At 50.9% G+C, this 19779-nt stretch overlaps 1 protein-coding gene across 4 annotated transcripts; it reads left to right on the top strand.

Annotated features, from left to right (window-relative positions):
* The first annotated feature begins 283 nt into the window (after nt 1-283).
* Nucleotides 284-17993, top strand: SLC52A3 (solute carrier family 52 member 3). Of its 4 annotated transcripts, XM_089896663.1 has the most exons (6): nt 284-311; nt 10785-11397; nt 13061-13566; nt 15599-15722; nt 16230-16274; nt 16742-17993. In XM_089896663.1, the coding sequence occupies exons 2-6, from the start codon at nt 10831-10833 to the stop codon at nt 16856-16858; spliced, it is 1359 nt and encodes a 452-aa protein (XP_089752789.1). In that variant the 5' UTR covers nt 284-311; nt 10785-10830; the 3' UTR covers nt 16859-17993. The 4 variants fall into 4 exon arrangements, with proteins under 4 accessions (XP_089752789.1, XP_022448671.1, XP_089752790.1 ...); XM_022592963.2 differs by having other exon boundaries at nt 16230-16835; XM_089896664.1 differs by having other exon boundaries at nt 13220-13566; nt 16230-16835.
* Nucleotides 17994-19779: the final 1786 nt, after the last annotated feature.

Below are 19779 nucleotides of genomic sequence, written 5' to 3' on the forward strand. Positions count from 1 at the left end.
CTCCAGGGGGCGCCATTCCTGCACGAAGGGAATTACGGTGGCCCGAAGGTGGGGCCGGAGCCAATGCCTGGGCAGCTCTTTTGTCTTCTGGGGGTTAAAGCGCTGAGTAATAAGCCCTTTATTGTTAAGTTGAATCATCAGGATCCTCTGGATTGGGCTGCTTGGGCTGATTCAGACACGCAGTTAGGCTCTCAGTGAGCCCCGCCCACCCTGCCCGCGCCTTTCCCCCTCCTTGGGGCGGGGACAGGTTAATACTAACCGGCTGCCTCTGGCCCCTCCCATGCAGAGCCACTTGGGAACAGGACCAGCAGGTAAGCCAGCCGAGCTGGGCTACTCAGGCCTGTAAGTGCACAGCTGCAGGTACCAGGGGCCAGTCTAGTCTGGGGACAGCAGGTGGCCCATGGCCTTTCCCTTGGCCGTGGAGAAAGGAAATTTCAGCTGCTGGGTTCGAGGCCGAGGGATAGCGGGGAAGAAGGGTCTCCTCCTCCGCTGGCCCGCAGGTCCGGCTGGAGTTGGGGCACCCTGAGCCGGCTGGGTGGACTCCAGACCCCTCCTCCCCAGGCCAAAAGACTGCGCCCCCCCTGACCTCTACCCGGCTGCATCTCCACACCATTGGGACAGCTGTTCCTACCAGGTGGGGGCCGGAATCTCACCAGCCTGGCACGGAGACCGAGGGTTGGGATGGGCACTGAGGGGAGAGGAACCCAGCCAAGGTCAGCCCCTTGGGAGGCCTGAAGCCCTTCCAGGCCCTGGGAGAGGCGAGAGGGAGAAAGGGAACTCACAGTCCCCACTGGCTGGCTGGGGTCCTGTTATCTCCTTGCTTCCTCCCTGGCAGCCAAGCGCTAAAAGCCTGGGCATCCTCAGACCCTTTGGAGACACAGAGACCCAGAGAAGGTGAGCAGCTGGCTTGAGGATGCACAGCCAAGTGAGCACAGGCCTGGTTGACCAGGGGTTGGACAAGGTGTGGGCAAGCACTGCTTCCTCTCTGGGCCTGGTTTCCCCACATCTGTGAGATGGGAACATTGAGATGGGATGCGGCCCAAGGTAACGCCAAGCTTATGGCGAGGAGAGGTGAAGCCCTCTTGATACACGTGGATGTGAGCCACGAGGGCGGTGGCTTACCTGGGCCGGGCCTCCAGCACACACAGAATCTCCCCTCTGCTTCTACCTCCTGTTCATCTCAGCCCCTCCTTTTGCCCTGCCTCTGTGCCTCTGTCTTCCTGCCCATTTCTGCTTCTAGCTTTTGGTTCTTTGTGTCCCTCTGTGTCTCAGTCTCTGTCTTTATCTCTCCATCTCTTCTTCTAGGTTTTTTGTTTTTGCCCCTCTCTGTCTCCCTGTTCTGTCCACTCAGAGCCATCTTGCTCCTGCCTGGACCACATCCCCACCCCTCTAGTCTTACTAGGAGTCTGGAACCTGGGACAACATTGACTCAGACCCTTTTCTGGGAGCAGTGTGTGGCCAGTGCCCATGCCGTCACCTGGCACTGCCCGGGCTGCCCTGGCCGACTTAACACACATGGTTGAGGCAGGCTCGATCAGGTGGCCCAGCCCTTAGCAAACCAGGTGGCCATCTGGACACTGGGAGAGAGGACAGGGCCGGGCTCACGTGGGAGAGAGCAGCACACAGATAAGCTCCCGTCCCCAAGCTGATGCCCAGTGATGCTGTAAAGGAAGGAAGCAGAGAGCAGGACCGAGCGCAGGGTTGGAGGCTCGGGCTCTGAGGGGCAAGGCTGGACAAGGCCCTTCCTGCCTGGTGGGGGAGGAGATGGCCCAGCCCACATATTGAGGGTGTGCTGGCCCCTCACCCTCTACTCCCTTCACTCCCTTGGGCCTGGGACTCAGCTCTCCGTGCAAGAATGTGAAGGGAAGGGACACCTTTGCCTGAGGCTGTCCTTCTGGCTTCCCTGTGTTTGCCCATCTGTTGTGGGGGCATCTCAAGTGTCTCACTCAAAGCCTTAGGTTTCTGGTCTCCCAGAGTCACTGAAGGGGCCCGGGAAACAGATATGTCTTGGAGTCTCTCCCAGGTTCTCCAGGGCCTGAACCCCATTTCTCCCTTTCCTAGCCCAAGTGCTGGGGAGACTGGAGGTGAGTGGAAAGGGATCCTGCTCAGCTTGGCCCCTGCAGCAGCTTCCTAACCCCCTCACCCACAGGGCCCTGCTCAGGCTGGTTAAGAGGGCTGGGTCCACAGTCAGATATGCCTGGGCTCAAACCTCAGCTCCCAGATGGCCAGCTGTGTGACCTCGGGCAAATGACTTTCCCTCTCTGAGCCTCAGTTTCCTCATCTCTTAAATGGAGACAATTATAATGCTTGTCCCAGGATTGTTGAGAGGATTTGATGGATAGTGTGTGTGAAGTGCTTACAGCCAGGCCTGCAAGACAAGCAGCAAGAAATAGCAGCCATTGTTGTAGTTGTTGTTACTGGTATTGTTTTTATCTTTTCTGCCTGGAGAACTGCACCAGCTTCCTAATGGGTTAACAAGTTTCACTCCTGCTTCCACCCTGGCCCCCCATTATTCTCCTCACAACAGCCAGCATGATTCTGTTAAAAACGAAATTAGAGCTGGTCCCACCTCTGTCCAGCAATGGAGATTTTAGCTCAGAGAAAACCCCCAGACTCTTGCCTACAGGGCCCTACATGACCTGCCCATTCCTCCCTACGGGAATTGCTGTAGTAGCCACGCTGGCCTCCTGGCTGTTCTTCCAACACCAATACCTGTTTCTGGCTGGGGCAAGACAGGTGAGACCCTGCCCCAGGGCCTTTGCAATTGCTGTGCCCTCCCCCACCACCACTCTTTCCCCTGACATGGCTCACTCCCAGGCTTCCTTCAAGTTCCCTCTGACAACCCCATTTACGATTGCAGCCACCCTTCCCGATTGCCTGCTCCCCCGGCCAGCTTCTTCCCTCCACAGCCCTATCACCAGCTGACTTGCTCTGTGTTCCTACTATGCTTAGTGACTGTTTCTTCCCACACTTTCCTGAGAGCAGAGGTTGTGTCCAGCACACACCAAGTATCCAATAAATACTGGATAAATGAATGAACAAGAACTGCAAGGTCACTGTAGAAAAAACAGATAACAGAGATGTGCACTTTTAAACAATATCCCCAACACACTCTGAGCCACTCCTTAGATCTCTGAAGAAACGGGGCCTCTGCACAGGCAAGTCCCTCTGCCTAGGGCATCCCCCATCCACTGCCATTGATGGCTGTGTCGCCGGGGTCCAGGAGCACATGGCACTTGGTGTGGCTGGCTGGGAGTAAGCCAAGGCAGGGGAACCACAAAGGAGATGGGTCGTGCTGGACCTTACACCGCTGTGACTTTTTTCCAGGTGAAGAAACAGAAACTGGCAGAGCCAAATCAGTTCCCTCGCAGCTGTGGTGGCACCTTCCTAAGGACCCAGAGAAAGCTCTGTGGGCCGTGGGGATTTAGGCTCTCAGTGCATGGGACCCATTGCACATAAATGAAATTTAGGTTCCTTATCTCCCCTGTCTGCCCTCTTCTCCCCTTTAAGCCCACTGTTCCAGCCACACTGGCCTAGGTTCATTCCTGCCCCAGGACTTTTGCACAAGCTGTTCCCTCTGCCTATATGTTCTTTGGAGTATTTTTATGATTTTTTTAAATTTAAAAAATATTTAAACATTTGATCCAGCTAAAATTGATTTTTTTTTTGGTGGGGGTGGGGGCTGAGTAAGAGATAAGAAAGAGGTCCAGCTTTATTTATTTTTCCTAAATGACTACCCAATAGAAGTCTTATTTTCTAACTGGTTCTATTCAGGAAAACTACATATTTGTCAATGTGTAACTGGCCACCTTAATGACCTCATAGTTGAATAGCTGTTCAAGTGATAAAAGGTAACCATCTTCTGCAAATTTGCTTCCTCCCTTTAATTATTTACTTATTCCTTAGTAGACATAGGCATATGCCTGTCATATAATTTATTGCATATCATTTATTGCCTCTTCTATATCCTTGTTTATTTTTTACCTTCTTCTGCTCTCAAGGCCTGGAACAATGAGTCAAAACCCCACCATTTACTGTGCTTCTGTCCTTTTCTCCCAGCATTTCTGAGGCTTCTGGAGAATGTTATTCAGAATATAGATATTCACCACTGTTTTGACTCCATTATGAATTTGTCTTTATCAATATGAAATGACTCTGGGTCTCAGTTCCTACTTTTGACTTTTGCCATCAAATTCCATATTGAGAGCTACCTCTCCCTCTCTCTCCCCCCACCCTGCATTTTTCTGGAAGACCTTTGCCCCCACATTTACTCCTAACCTTTTCCTTTTGGTATCTCTTTAAGGTGTGTCTCAACAACTAATTTTGTTTGAGTTTGGTTTTTGATCAGATCCTAGTTGTGGCAGGACCTGAGTTTCTGAGGCTGGGCTTTGATAGTAAATGAGATAAATGTACTCATTAGTTTTTGGCTACTATTGTAACCAGAAGTGGGGTCCAGCTGCTCGCAGCTCAAAAGCCAATAAAGAGGCAAGCTTGGTGGAAAGGAAAGTTTGCTTTATTTTGAATGCCAGCAACCGGGGTGGTGGGGGTGGCAGGCAGATGCCTGTCCAAAGGCCGACGTCCCCCCCTGACCCGACAATCAGGGGAAAAGAGCTTTTACAGACAGAGGGAGGGGGCTACATGCAGAAACAGCATAGTCGGCTCTGACAGTCATCTTGAAATTGATCATCAGTGGTCTGACCAGTGTCATCCTGATTAAGTACAATTAATCTTTAGTTCCAGGGTTGATTTGTTTCCATTTCTTGAGGCCAGTTCTCGGAATTGTGGCAGCTTATGTCATGGCTACATCCTGATCGTCATGCAGTTAACTTCTCCACCTGGCAGGGGTTTCACTATCTATAAGACTGCTCATAGAGTGTGGCTCAGAATATTATCTATAGCCCTTTGAGAAGGAACTACAGGTCCTTGACTACGCTTAATGACTAAACTATTATTATTTAGTTTTGTTGGACTATTTTCCTTTGTTTCTGCATTTTCTCACTTCTCTGATTAAACTTACTCTTTGGCTAAAGTTTTTCCACAGACAAAAGGCAGGCTGAGGACATGGGGGCAAGGACCGTAGGGTCCTGCTCCATTTCACTATCACTGGTCAATATACATCCTTGAACATATATCTCCGTACACTTAGCCAGTGCTTTGCTATTTATAAAATAAGAGTGGCTTAAGCAAGATAGAAGCTTATTTATACCTTAACAACATTAAACAAGCAAAATGGTCCAACGGCAGACAGAACAGGGCTGGTGTGGCAGTTCTGGGCCACAAAGTCCTGAGGGCGTCTAGTCTCCATCTAGCCCCCGTGTCATCTCCCATTGTGCAAAATGGCTGCTGGCGTTCGGGCTACCACATTTGAATTCTAGACAGCAGGATAAGGAAGAACAGAAGGGCACACTCCCTTTAAGGAGACTTCCAAAGTCGCTTCCAACTTCGTTGGCCTGGTCTTGATTGGATGGTCACGTCCAGCTACGAGGGAAGCTGGGAAATGTAGTCCTTTAGCTCAGTGGCCATTTGCCCAACCAAAAATCTGGTCTCAGTAATAACTAAGGAAGAAGGAAGAGTGGCCAGTGGGAAGCAGCTAGTAGCCTCAGCCTTGGAATATCATACAATGCTCTACCTTTTCTTTCCTTCTGTATTGTTTCACCAATCCTAGGCAGAACTCTACCTTAACTGACGTGGGTCAGCTTTTTTCCAGTGGGATTCTGCCTGCTTTATACCAGATCCTGGTCTCAGGTGGGAGTGGGCAGGCAGCACCTATTTCTGGGTCTACTTGGACAGTACTTTGGGCAGCCGAGAAGCTGCAATGAATTGCTGGCTTTTGGAAAAGGTTCTCTCCCTCCTCCACTCCACTGATCCTCCAGGGCAGGACAGCCCCTGTTTTGCAGCCATTGAGTTACCTGCCTCGGCCAAGGTAGGGTGGTGTATTGCCGAAAGCCTGCTTTCAGTTTCAAGGTTCGTTGGATTCGCTGGCAAAATAACCACTCGTCTCACACAACTGAACAGATTTAATTAATTTCTTTAATAGAAGATTATTTAACATAATTTCAATATACAGTCATTAGAAGGGGATGAATAAAAGTATTAGATATAACCGAGTATACATCACCAGATTGGGCCAACACCTTCATCCAGGTTCAAACAGCAGCTGGGAAGTCCCGAGTAACAGCAGTCTGAAGTCCCAGTTGGGAAGGGTCTCGGGCAGTGCGTGGCCGCAAACTGATATCATCTGTTTGCGTGCAAAAATGCAGCTCTGGTTCAATTGTAACAATGCTGTCGATTTCACCATGTGAGTCACAAGATTTTCCAGACCGCAGGGGACTGGCCAAGTCCCCAGGGCTCAAGAAATTCCAAGACCCACTCCCTTTCTTATGGTAAGTGCCGCCTGACTAGTTAGTAACAATTGTTAAGTGTGTAAACAGGCACGCAGCCAGTCGAGGCAGGGTCACAAGACAGTCAGAGGCCTACTTCTGCCTCTGAAGCCTGAACAAGACTACTTTACTAGTTTTCCCAGCAGGTGGGAAACCCTGCCTTTCCATCCAGTCCCAGCCACTGCACCCTCCCCTCTACCTGCAACTCTGCCTGCTTTGGCCCATGATGCATCTGGGTCCTGCAGCCCACACACCTCTTCCTCACACTTTTCTCTGGGCATAGCCCCTGTGACTTTTCTGCCTGCATCCCTCACAGCACTGGGCACAAAGTAGGTGACTAATAATCCCGGGTCGATTGTTTTAGGGGGAAGTGATGACAAAATTTTGCCATCAGGAATTATGTGTGTTGTGGTATCTAGAAGTGTGCTCAGGAAAATTGTGTGTTTTTAAATGCAATTGACATGTTTGCTGAAATCGTAATCATGATCATTCATGTTTATTGAGCACTTACTATGTGTCAGGCATCATGCTAGTATTTTGCAAGTTCATGGTCCTAACAATTCTGATGTTGGTACTGGGACCCTCCCATTTTGCACAAGAGGAATCAGATAGCAGAGGTTAAGTTGTTTGCGCAGGGTTGAAGCTGCAATTTGAGCCCCGGCGTCTGCCTCCAGGTGGCTGGAGTCAGTGCCCGGAGTCCAGTACTGAGAGGCCCAAGGTTGGATCCCAGCCCGCATTTTGCCCCCAACTAGTGGGGGATCCTGGGCAAGCCACATCTTGCTCTCAGAAATAAGGGCTAGGCTTGATCAGGGGTTGCAGTGTCTACCGGGCCTGGAGGGGCCCAGGCAGGTACCCTAAGTTACAGAGGGCCAAGGGTGATTGTTGCCATGTGGGCACATTGTCCTGGTGTGGTCTTCCAGAATATTCCCAAGAAGCCAGAAATCCTGAGTTTTGTATGCCACCTCCTTCCTGACTTGTGGATTTCAGTAACTAATTATTTACAACATGCCACACATCAAAATAATACATCTGCTGCTCGCCTGCGGCCAGTGAGTTACCAGTTTACAAATCCGGAGCTAGGTCATCTGTAAAGGCTCTTCTGCAGTCAAAATGCCAGATTCCAGGGCTTCCCTGGTGGCGCAGTGGTTGAGGGTCCGCCTGCCGATGCAGGGGACACGGGTTCGTGCCCTGGTCCAGGAGGATCCCACATGCCGCGGAGCGGCTGGGCCCTTGAGCCATGGCCACTGAGCCTGCGCGTCCGGAGCCTGTGCTCCGCGACTGGAGAGGCCCCAACAGTGAGAGGCCCGCATACCGGAAAAAAAAAAAAAGCCAGATTCCAAAGCAGCCCCTGCCCTCCAGGGGCTTCAGTCTCCCCGGGAAATGTGCCAGCATACACCCACACCAGGAAAACCCTAAATGGAGGGTCCTGGGTCCCAGGGCTGGGCAGCCAGATGAGGTTTCCTGGGGGGTAGGGTCCTGCAGAAATCTGGGATATGGACGGGAGGGGGATGGCGCCCCAGGCAAGGAGCACTGCACAGGCGAAGGCAGAATTTTGCCCTCTTTCCATGGGTCCTCTGGGCATGCCCAGAACCAGGCCTGTCCTGGGCTGTTAGTGGGCCAGCTTCGCAGGTGAGGAAATGGAGCTTAGTGACTCACCTAAGGCTCCCAGACAGGAGGTGGTGAAGTGGGACTGAAAGCAAGTCGGGCTGCATTCTGCATTCTGCCTCCCAGAGAGGAAGAGGTGGCAGCCGGAGGATTGTGTTCCCTCCAAGGAGGAAGGAGGAAAGGAGTCTGGACCTGGAGAGTCAGTTCTGTATGTGGGAACCTGGAGGGGAGCTTCCTGGGTGGGGCGTAGCCACAGGGCTGCCCCTGCGGGTTCTAAAAGAGAGACAAGGAGTTAAAGGCTGACCATGTGAATTGAGCAGAACCGAGATTAGCGTCATGAGGAGAGATAGGCGGAGCCAAGTGCTGCAGGGGACCCTGCTCCAAATCCCATCACCAGCCTCAGCAGAGCCCCTACACCCCTGCAGACCCTACCCCTTTTCCCATCGGTAAAAGGAGGTGATTGGCCCAATCAACATCTCTTTCCAAAATGGTGCATGTGCCACCAGTATTTCAGGTGGTACCTCATGGGGAACTTTTTTTCCTTTATTAATTTTAATAGTCATATGTTAATTTGCATGCAAATTAGAAAAAAATAATTGTCACCAAACCTGGCGTTGCACCATAGCAAAAACAGCTAACCCTTAGTGAGCGTTTTCTGTGCGGCAGGCACTGAGACGACACATACTCATTAACACATTGCATCTCATTACAAACCATGAGGTCGATACTATCATTGCCCTCTATTTACAGTGGGGGGAAATGAGGCACAGAGGCAAACTCAGTTGTCCAAAATCATCCAGTTAAGAGGCAGAGCTGTGTTCAAGTCCAGGCAGCTGGCTCCAGAGTCTCACTCAAAGCTGTAAACAAAGAATGTTGTCTGACATTCCAGCTCTACAAGGATCTAGTTGCAACCCACAGAAGTTGACCACGGACAGGGCTCCCTGGGGGGAATTCAGGATGGAAAAACAGCATGAAGCATTCTGTTTTGGATATAGAGCCCCTAGACAGTTAAGATGCATATCTAAGGAAGAATTTCAATGACCCAGCAATCTTGCATCGTCCTGTCCATAGAAAAATACTAAAATCATTAGCTTGAGCTATCTGGGTTTGTGTGTGTTTGTGTGTGATCTTTTACCAAGATGTATGCATGACTACGTGTATTTCCCAGCCAAGAAATTCCTACATATCCTGGCTCTTCCCCTACCTCTCCCGAGCAGTTCCTCAGAGCTATCTGAGGCTGTAGTCCTCAGTAAGACCCCTGAATAAAAACTGAAACTCACTGCCCTTATGTTGTGCGGTGCTGATTTTTTTTTTCAGTTGACAAAGCCTCTCCAATATTTTTCCTTAGACTGAGGGTAACTGCACAGGTGGTATGACACAGGTAACTGGGAAGGTGGTAAACAGATCACAGAATGGTTCCAGGGGGGCTACAGTCAGGCAGTCTCCCAGGGCCTGTCCAGAGAGGGAGCTCTATAATTTGAGGAGAAAAACTCCAGACTGCAATTTTATATCAGATAACCTTATTTTTGTAACAGGTAGTATGTTTTTTTGACAATGATCCTGACTTTTTAAAATATTTATTTTATTTTTTTGTTTTGGCCGCATCGGGTCTTCATTGTGGGATGCAGCCTCTTCGTTGCAGCATGTAGGCTTCTCTCTAGTTGTGGCGTGCGGGTTTTCTGTCTCTAGTTGAGGTGTGCGGGCTCAGTTGTTGTAGCGCGTTAGCTTAATTGCCCCACGGCATGTGGGATCTTAGCTCCCCGACCAGGGATCAAACCCACGTCCCCTGCGTTGGAAGGTGGATTCTTTACCACTGGACCACCAGGGAAGTCCCCAGATAGTACGTTTACATGGTTCACAAATCTAAATTATATAAAAAGATCTATACTGAGGTGCTGAACATCCCAGCAGTTTCTATGTGTCCTTCAAGGGCTGCTTTGTGCAAATACAAGCAAAGAGAACATATTCTTCCTCCTTTTCTCCTGTCTACCTACCTTGATGTTGTTCACTTATCAGCTCGGCCTCGAGGCCTGTCGTTATCCTATCAGCCAGTGAGCTCTCCTGCATCCCTCTCCTTGTAACAGGTGTGTGCTATTCCAAGAGGCAGCCATCCCTTCCACTAGCCCCTCTTCTGTGGGTGGCAGGGAGGTTGTCTCCCATGTTTTGCTATTACCAACAGGGCCGCAAGAAATAATAACCTCGTACATACATCATTTTGTCCAGGGCAGGTAAACATTGGCTTTGGGACAATCTCACAGTGCGAAGTGGCACCTTGGAGTCATTGTTAATTGACATTTCCCATGGTGAATGAAGGTAATCTTTTCATATGTCTAAGACTTCTTTGTACTTTTTCCTCTGAACTGTTCATATCCTTTGTCTACTTCTCTATTGGGTCTTTTTGTTCTTAATCTATAAAAACTCTTTATACATTAGGAAGATAAATCTTCTGTCTGTGATTTACATTGCAGTATTTTCACCCAGGATGTCATCTGTCTTTTGATCTTGTTGTTGGTATTTTTTGGCATTTTTGCAGAGGCTGTTTTGTTGGTTTTCTTGCTTTTGTGTGTTCTAAGATTTATGCAGTTGAAAGTATCAAATTTTTCTTTTGTAGTCTCTGGATTTACAAGTCATAATTAGGAAAGCCTTCCCCACTGGAAGCTTACTTATAAAGGAATTTGTCCATGTTTTCTGCTAATAAAAAGCCACCTTGTTCGTGGGGAGGGCCCAGAAGCACAGTCTTTTGCTAGATGGTGAACCTGACTTTGCTCACCTAGTATTTTTCTCCATCAAACACTGCAGGTTGATCTGTGGAGGCAGCAGCCTCCGGCCCAGGGCAGACGTCACCATGGCCTTCCTGATACACCTGCTGGTCTGTACCTTCGGGATGGGCTCCTGGGTGGCCATCAACGGGCTCTGGGTAGAGCTGCCCCTGCTGGTAACGGAGCTGCCCGAGGGCTGGTACCTGCCCTCCTACCTCACAGTTATCATCCAGCTGGCCAACGTCGGCCCCCTGCTGGTCACCCTACTCCATCACTTCCAAGCCGGCTGCCTTTCCGAGGTGCCTATCATCTTCACTGTGCTGGGGGTGGGCACCATCGCCTGCACCCTCTTCGCCTTCCTCTGGAATGTCACCTCCTGGGTGCTGGGCAGCCACCACAGCATCGCCTTTCTGGTCCTCACCTTCTTCCTGGCCCTGGTGGACTGCACCTCCTCCGTCACCTTCCTGCCCTTCATGAGCAGGCTGCCCACCCACTACCTCACCACCTTCTTTGTGGGTGAAGGACTCAGCGGCCTCCTGCCTGCCCTGGTGGCTCTCGCGCAGGGCTCGGGTCTCACCACCTGTGTCAACATCACTGAAACACCAGACACCACCCCGATCCCTGAGACCACCAGGAACATGGACAGCCCACAGGTACCTGGCATTACCCAGAGCTGTTGCAGCTCTGTTCTTGGTCATAAGCAAGGTCCTACGGAGGGCTGGTGTCTCCTAGATGTTGGGTGGACCAGTGTTCTTGACCTGGCGGCACTTTAGAGCCCCCGGGGGAGCTGCTGAGACCTATGCCAGCGGGCACCCCCTCACCCCCATCCCTGAAATCCTTGGGGTCAGGTGTGTTTTGGAATCTGGAGCTTCAGATTTTAGAACACACTTACCCCAAGTCTGGGACAGGGCCTGTGACCCAGCAGTGCAGCACAGTGACCCCCGCTGCCCACAGCCCGGGGCATTCATGCCCAGTAGGCAGACGAAGGCTGTAAATAGACTCATATCCAGCTCAGTGTTGCTGTCAAATGAGACACAGAAAAATTCTGGCTTTTAGAGCTTTCTGGATTTCAGAATTGCAGATAAGGGATTGTAAATGTGTATGTATTCAGAATTCCCCAGCTGTCACTAATGTACAGACAGGGCTGAGAACCATAGACTTTAGACGTTGCTTCAATACCTCGTGCTGTTACAACATCAAACTTCCTCACTGGATATTGGACAGTATATACACCTAACACCATCCAAACCACCGCAGTACAGCCATGTTTGCAAACCAGTGGCCTGGGCCACCATAGCATGAAAGCATTTTTCTTCTTCGAGAGTTTGAATTAGTTGATAACATTTAAATTTTTTGAAATTTCACATACATAAATCTAGAGGCATGATATCTCTTGGAGGAAAGTCGCCACAGGGCGCCTTTGGGTGGGGCTGCTCTCCTGTCTGCAGCCAGCCCCTCCTCTGAACATGTATATTTGTGGTTACCAGCCCTGGAGGGCAGTAAGGGGGGAAAGCTGTAGCTTCTGGGTCAGAAAGAACCAAGCGCACTGGCTTCGCCACGTACTCCCCGGAACCCTCAGGTAAGACAAACCGTCCTGACACCTCTGTGCCCTCTAAAACCAGGGGTGATGGACCCCACTGCGCAGGGCCGTCAGAAGGCGCACACGAGCTGCTACGTGCACAGTGCTGCTGTGTAGTGAGCAATCAGTCAGTGTGAGCGTTTATTATCCATCACTTACTTACTAATAATAATGCCTAATATTATTGTATACAGGCAGACCTTGGAGATAATTGAGGGTTTGGTTCCGGACCACTGCAATAAAGCAATATTGCAATAAAGAGAGTCACACAAATTTTTTTTGGTTTCCCAGTGCATATAAAAGTTATGTTTACCACTATATGTAGTCTATTAAGTGTACAGTAGCATTATGTCTAAAACAACAATGTACATACCTTAATTTAAAAATACTTTATTGCTAAAAAATGCTAACCACCATCTGAGCCTTCAGCGGGTCGTAATCTTTTTGTTAGTGGAGGGTTTGAAATATTTCAAGAATTACCAAATTGTGACCCAGAGATACAAAGTGAACAAATGCTGTTGGGAAAATGGCACCAATAGACTTGCTCGATGTAGGGTTGCCGCAAAACCTCAGTTTGTATACACACACACACACACACACAATGCAACATCCACGAAGTGTAACAAAGTGAAGCACAATAAAGCAAGGTGTGCCTGTATTGTCACCATTAATTGTGTTGTTACCTGTGCCCTGACATCACCCAGGGATCCGACTGACCCTTGTTTTGTCTTTCCCAGGGAGCTAGCAGCGCTTTTGTGTCTGAGCTCGCTAGGACGGCACCATCCGTGGTCCACCTGGAAAGCCACTACCTCCCCGCCACCTTCTCGCCCTTCGTCTTCTTCCTCCTGCTCTCCTTCATGATGGCCTGCTGCCTCATTGCTTTCTTTTTCCTCCAGCGTCAACCCAGGCGCTGGGAAGCTTCCATAGAAGACCTCCTCACCTCTCAGGTCACCCTCCACTCCATCCGGCCGCAGGAAGGGAAGGACCTGGGCCCCCCAGGCCCGGAGGACAGCGTCAAGGGCCAGGAGCCTCTGGAGGAGAAGACAGCCCCCCAGCACCTGGCCCACCTGACCTTCATCTACATCCTGGTGGCCTTTGTGAATGCGCTCACCAACGGCGTGCTACCCTCCGTGCAGACCTACTCCTGCCTGTCCTATGGGCCCGTGGCCTACCACCTGTCCGCCACCCTCAGCTCCATGGCGAACCCTCTCGCCTGCTTCCTCTCCATGTTTCTGCCTAACAGGTCTACCCCCACCTGGCCCTGGAGAACTCTGCTTGGGGGCACACTTCATGTCAGAACCCAGAATCCCACACCCACCTATCAGGCTGGATGTGTAGCGGTTAAGAATATGGTTTCTGTGGCTCAACTGCCTGGGTTCAAATCCCGGCTCTGCCACTTACTAGCTTTGTGATACTGGACAAGTCACTCCACCTCTCTGTGCCTCAGGAATCTAGAAAACGGGGATAATAATAGATCTTCTTCCTAGGTTGCTGGGAGCATAAGACGAGCTAATTTGGTAAAGCTTTTACAGCAGTGGCACATGTCAGGTCCACCATCACCGCCATTGGCCCATGTGGAGGAGCAAGCAGGAAGTGAGGTTCCCATTTACAAATGGAAACCCTGAGGCTTGGAGAAAGGGTCTGCCGTGGTCTAATTCCGAGGATCTCAGCCCTGCCCTCCTGCCTCCGGCCCATGCCGGCTCCCTTACAGCTGCAGTTCTAGAAGAATGGCTGGGCAAATTGATAAAATGCAGATTGATCCAGCCTAGATTTCAAATTTTTTTTAATATAAATATTTATTTATTTATGGCTGTGTTGGGTCTTCGTTGCTGTGCACGGGCTTTCTCTAGTTGCGGCGAAGCGGGGGCTGCTCTTCATTGCGGTGTGCGCGGGCTTCTCATTGCGGTGGCTTCTCTTGTTGCGGAGCACGGGCTCTAGGCGTGCGGGCTTCAGTAGCTGTGGCTCGAGGGCTCTAGAGCGCAGGCTCAGTAGCTGTGGCGCACGGGCTTAGTTGCTCCGCGGCATGTGGAATCTTCCCAGACCAGGGCTTGAACCCGTGTCCCCTGCATTGGCAGGCAGATTCTTAACCACTGTGCCATCAGGGAAGTCCCAATTTCAAATTTTAATAAGCAACCTAAGTGGTTCTGATGTAGGGACTTCGGATCCGCACAGGAGAAACACCCACCTTGGGGTTGTGAAACTTTAGGTGTCCCTGCCTCCCACGTGCTCCTCTGCCCTGCCTGGCCTCACAGCCTCTCAGCCCTGCCCACCCCCCACCCCCCAGCCCGGGAAGGAGGAGTAATGAGGACAGGAGAGCTGGACAGAAGATGTCACTTTGCCAGAAGGCTGATTTTTCTCCCTTGAGGTTTAAAAACTGTGGAGGGAAGCTGGAGATTTCTCAGGGAGCAGGACCAGAGGCCACAGACCTGTGGATGCTGAGACACCCAGAATGTTAGAAATACAGAGTCTGAGAGTCTCAGAATTCAAGAATCTTGAAGCAGAATGAGTCCTTAGAGGCAGGGCAGCCCCTCCACTGTCACCTAGGGGTGCATACCTGTCAGTGTTCTGAAGAATGTGGCCAGGGAGACCCCAGGGAAAAGGCCTCAAATGAAGGATGGTGTCCTCAGTGGTCAGACCGAGGGCCTACATGGAAGGCCACCAGTGTAGTGCCTCTAAGCCAGCCACCAGGACCCCCAGATCGTGCAAACCTCACGTTGTAGACAAGGTAGCTGAGGCTGGAGGGAGAAGGGTCACCCGAGGTCGCACAGCACACACCCTGCAGTGCCAGGAACATGATCCAAGCCTCCCACTCATCAGCGCAGCTTCCTGGCTGGGCTGGGGAGCATCACAGCAGGAAATGGCCGCAGATGGTAGCAGGTGGGCCCACAGCCAGGGCCAGGCCCTGCACACTGCTCCCCAGCCCCACAAGGCTCCTTACGCAGGCGAGGAAACTGAGGCTTAGGGACCAGTCCTGCAGGTGGAACTGAGATTTGAACCAGGCTCATGTAGCACTAGAGTCTGTTCTGTTTTTCCTGCTGGGATGCTGGGCCCTGCTGTTAACACTCAGGATGACTTAGGCCAGCCTTGACCCCAGGAACCTCGCTGACCCACTTGAACTGGGTAGCCTGGAAGTTTCCACATGGGTCTAACCTCTAAGCCTGGAGACTCTGACCACTCCCTGTGGCCCCCTGGGGCTTGGGCAGGGTGGGGGAGGAGGGGCAGAGGTCAGGCTACTCACCTCCTCTATTCACGTCCCACCCCCCGCTCTGTCCTAGGTCTCTGCCATTCCTGGGGGTCCTTACAGTGCTCGGGACCGGCTTTGGGGCCTACAACATGGCCATGGCCGTGATGAGCCCCTGCCCCCTCATGCAGGGCCACTGGGGTGGAGAAGTCCTCATCGTAAGTATCTGGCCTGTGGAGCTGTCCGCCTCCCAACCCCCAGCTAGCCAAGGCCTGGGAGGTCGAGAGTATAGCCCCTTCTCTTGACCAAAGTCTTTGTGGTTACTCACTCAGGAAGCCCAAGGTTGGGGGGAAGGGGAGGGATGCTTCTTATTTGGAAACAGAGGCTTAAGAAGGTGAGTTGGCTGGTCCAAGGTGACAGTCCAGCTTCTCCCCTGAATGCCACGCTTTTTCCACTATGTGTATGTCAGCGTGGCCTTCTCTTAGTTGCCCTTGACTTGATCATGAGACAGAAAAGCTATTGGGCTCTCCTTTGTCCTTGGGGAGGTCAACTCAGGGGGCCCCAGTAGTCCAGCAGAGTCACCCGCAAAAGGCTCTCCTTGAACTTAGAGGTTATTCCATGGGGTCCCCTTAGCCCTGTTCAGTCACCCTAGAAGCGCCCTTCGCCCTTGGGGCTCGCCCCAAAGTTACCTTCACTGCTGAGTCTCTCCCAACCAATCCCCGCAGGTGGCTTCGTGGGTGCTGTTCATTGGCTGTCTGAGCTATGTCAAGGTGATGCTGGGCGTGATCCTGCGTGACCGTAGCCGCAGCGCCCTCTTGTGGTGCGGGGCGGCGGTGCAGCTGGGCTCGCTCCTCGGAGCGCTTATCATGTTCCCACTGGTCAACGTGTTGAGGCTCTTCTCATCCGCTGACTTCTGCAGCCTGCAGTGCTCCACCTAGGCCAACTGAAGTGACGTGGTCCATCATAAGGCCCCGCCCCCATTACTAACACCCGGAAACTGGGACCCCTCGAGGCAAGGCGTGTGCCCAAGGTCGCAGAGCCAGTGGTAGGGAGCTAGGAGGCAGAGCTTTTTAACTGATTTGCAGCACCCTGCTGGAGGATGTTAGAAGCCGAACAGCTGGGAGGTTGAGCTGCCCATTATAAGCTATGTGACCTTGGGGAAGTCACTTGATTGCTCTATCCCTCTGTTTCTTCATCCATAAAATGGGGATTATAATAAATAACACCTACTTCATAGGTTTGGCCCAGGGATAAAATGCAGAAGCACCCAGCACATCCTGATCTGACGCCCAACAGTACTAACAGGAGTGACAATCTACAAAGCCTAGAAGTGGCCAGAGGCGTTGTGAGATGACCCCTTCCCCATATCCTTTTTCCCCCATCGTCTCAGAGAAGCTTCTAGAAGACAGATGGCTAACGGTGGAATCTCAGGCACCTTGGCTTCCCAATTCCCAGTATGGAGGAACATTGCACCCCATGCACCCCTTCCTGTCACCCCTGCTGACCCAGGAAGGCCCACTCCTTGGAGATTAAGTGACCTCCTAAGAGGCAGAGAGAGGATTGGGGCGGAGGGGCCACAGCAGGACTCTGAACGTGAGTCCCCCCCACCGCATTCACCGGCCGACAGTGAACTGGGGGGAGGAGGAGAGTGGGGAAGAGTATGTTAGCTACCTGATAGTTTTTTGGTTTTACTTTTTGTTTTTCTTTTTTTAAATAAAGACATTCCCTGCTTTTACACTAAGGTCTGCCTTCCAAGAAAACGTCCAGCATGAACACCAAAATAAAAGTTTCAATATAATCAGCTTTCAGTTGGTTCTAAGGTCAAGGCTGAGCTCAGAAATAAACAGAATCAAGGGCTTAGAGAATGTCTGGTCCTGGCACTTCTTTGCTTCAGAGGTTTGTTTTGTTTGCTTGCCACCACCCTTCCTTTTTAATTTTGAATAAATAATATAGTCACATGTTTCAAAAGTCAGAAAATACAAAATGATGTTCAGCAAAAAAATTCCATCCCTGTCCACTCCCCCCTCTGCCCAGTTCCCCTTAACACATACATGAGCACTTTTATTTGTTCCCTGTTTACTCTTCCAGAGATTATGCAAATGTAAGCAAATTCAAACATAGAGCCTTTTTACATAAAAAGTAGTAAACTGCTGTGTACTTTGCACTTTCAAGCAACAGTGAAAATGCAGAGAGCCCTCTTGTTCTTTGTCGTGACTGCATAGTATTCCACTGTGTGGAGGTGCCAGATTTGTTCAACCAGCCCTCTGTAGAAAGACATTTGAAGGTGTTGGAGACAAAATTAAACACTAAATCTCCCGCCAACCCCAAAAACCTCTCCACAAAATTAGAAAAGAAAGAAAATAGTTTTACTATTGAATATATGTTCAACCTGATTGTGGTGCACATCACAGACAGTCTGCTAAAGAGACTGCACAAGCAGAAACTCTACCCTTCTATATAGTCCAGTAGACACAACCTATTACATCCAGGTTCTCAAATGATAACCTCAAGTAAGAGAAGTAGATAACACGGTTTGTCATTCTGAACTCAGCTGGTGATTGGGGTGGCTCTCTGTGTTAGCTAATTGTCCTTAACCACAGGAAAGAAGAACTCATATCTTTATGAAAGGAGGTGTCTTCGCAACTTGGAGCCAAACCCTGAGTTAAGCTCCTACGCTCCGGAGACTGGGTGATAGGGGTGTGGCTTCCTGATATTTACATTGCAAACAGAGGGTTCCCTTGTGTGGTAAAACTGGCAAGAGGCTCATTCAGCTTTTTTAAAAGCCTCGCATACATGCAAAAAGGAGCAGAGAAAGAATTTATGTTTTCTAAATTAAATGCTCAAGAAAAGGGAGTGGGGATGTCTCTTTCCCTTTTTGGCACCAGAAAGAAATGTTTTTATTTGTATTTGCCCTTACAAGGGCATTTGGGTTGTTTCCAGTCGTTCTCTCCCAGAAAAGACATTGGAGTAGATAATGAGCAAGAAGACCATCTCTCTACTGACGTGGGAAGATGCTCCAAGATTAATTACACACGTGGGAAGCAGATGCAGAAGAACGCGTAGAGTGCGGTGCTAGCCATGCTAATACACTCTGTCAAGCACTAGGTGGGAGGGCGGGTGACTTGCTGTTTGGAAAAGGCACCTCCATCTGACAGCCCTCTCTATGGTTTTGCTTCCGCCCTCCTCCTTGGAAGTCTGTGACCTTGACAACCTTTTAGTTACCAGGCACGAGCCAGCTGTCCTCCACCTCCTCCTCCGTACAATGGAGACAATAAAAGCCCCTCCCTTTCAGGGTTGTTGTGAGGGTTAATCAGCCCCACACCTGCAAACAGTGAGCGCTCAATAAGTGTCATTAAAAAGCTTCCACTTTGAGAGAATATCTCCTATGGACCCTGGATGCCCCTTCCACCCCACCCCCACCCACCCCCTCCCTGAACTTAAGTCCAGTTGACCCACGTCACTTGATGACTCTACAGTCCAACCAAGGAAGTTTCCCTAAAGAATGAGAGCAGAACTCTGGACTCAGCCTAGGGTTGGCAGCGGATGGGCATCCCTGAGGACGACCCCGCTCCCCAAGCTGGTATCTCAAGGTGGTTGGAGGGAAGGAGGTAAAGCAAGGAGGGAAGGAGGTAAAGCAAGGAGGGAAGGAGGTAAAGCAGGAGGGAAGGAGGTAAAGCAAGGAGGGAAGGAGGTAAAGCAAGGAGGGAAGGAGGTAAAGCAGGAGGGAAGGAGGTAAAGCAGGAGGGAAGGAGGTAAAGCAAGGAGGGAAGGAGGTAAAGCAGGAGGGAAGGAGGTAAAGCAGGAGGGAAGGAGGTAAAGCAAGGAGGGAAGGAGGTAAAGCAGGAGGGAAGGAGGTAAAGCAGGAGGGAAGGAGGTAAAGCAAGGAGGGAAGGAGGTAAAGCAGGAGGGAAGGACGTAAAGCAGGAGGGAAGGACGTAAAGCAGGAGGAAGGAGCCTTCCGGGCAGCAGAAACTGCGCTTGCGAAAGCGGTGGGGCAGGAGGCAGCAGGCCGCATTCAAGCACCTAAAAGGAGGCCAGGTTAGGGAGGCCAGGGGCAGGCACAGAGGCAAGGGCCTGAGAGGCCAAGGTTGTGAAGGGGTGGAGGGTTGTGTTGGCCTCTGTGGGTTTTGGCGGGGAGGTGGTGATATTGCAGGGAACCACAGCAGATACAAACAGGCTTGGAAACTACTGCAGCCATCTGGGCAGAAAGGGCCCTGCGCTGGGTGAGCCATGCAGAGGCCAGCTTATCACACAGGCTGAAATATACGATTTGTC

The sequence above is a fragment of the Delphinapterus leucas genome, chromosome 15 (assembly GCF_059928025.1).
Source record: "Delphinapterus leucas isolate spDelLeu-1000000601 "Yukka" chromosome 15, BTC_Dleu_Yukka2, whole genome shotgun sequence".
Lineage (NCBI taxonomy): Eukaryota > Metazoa > Chordata > Mammalia > Artiodactyla > Monodontidae > Delphinapterus > Delphinapterus leucas.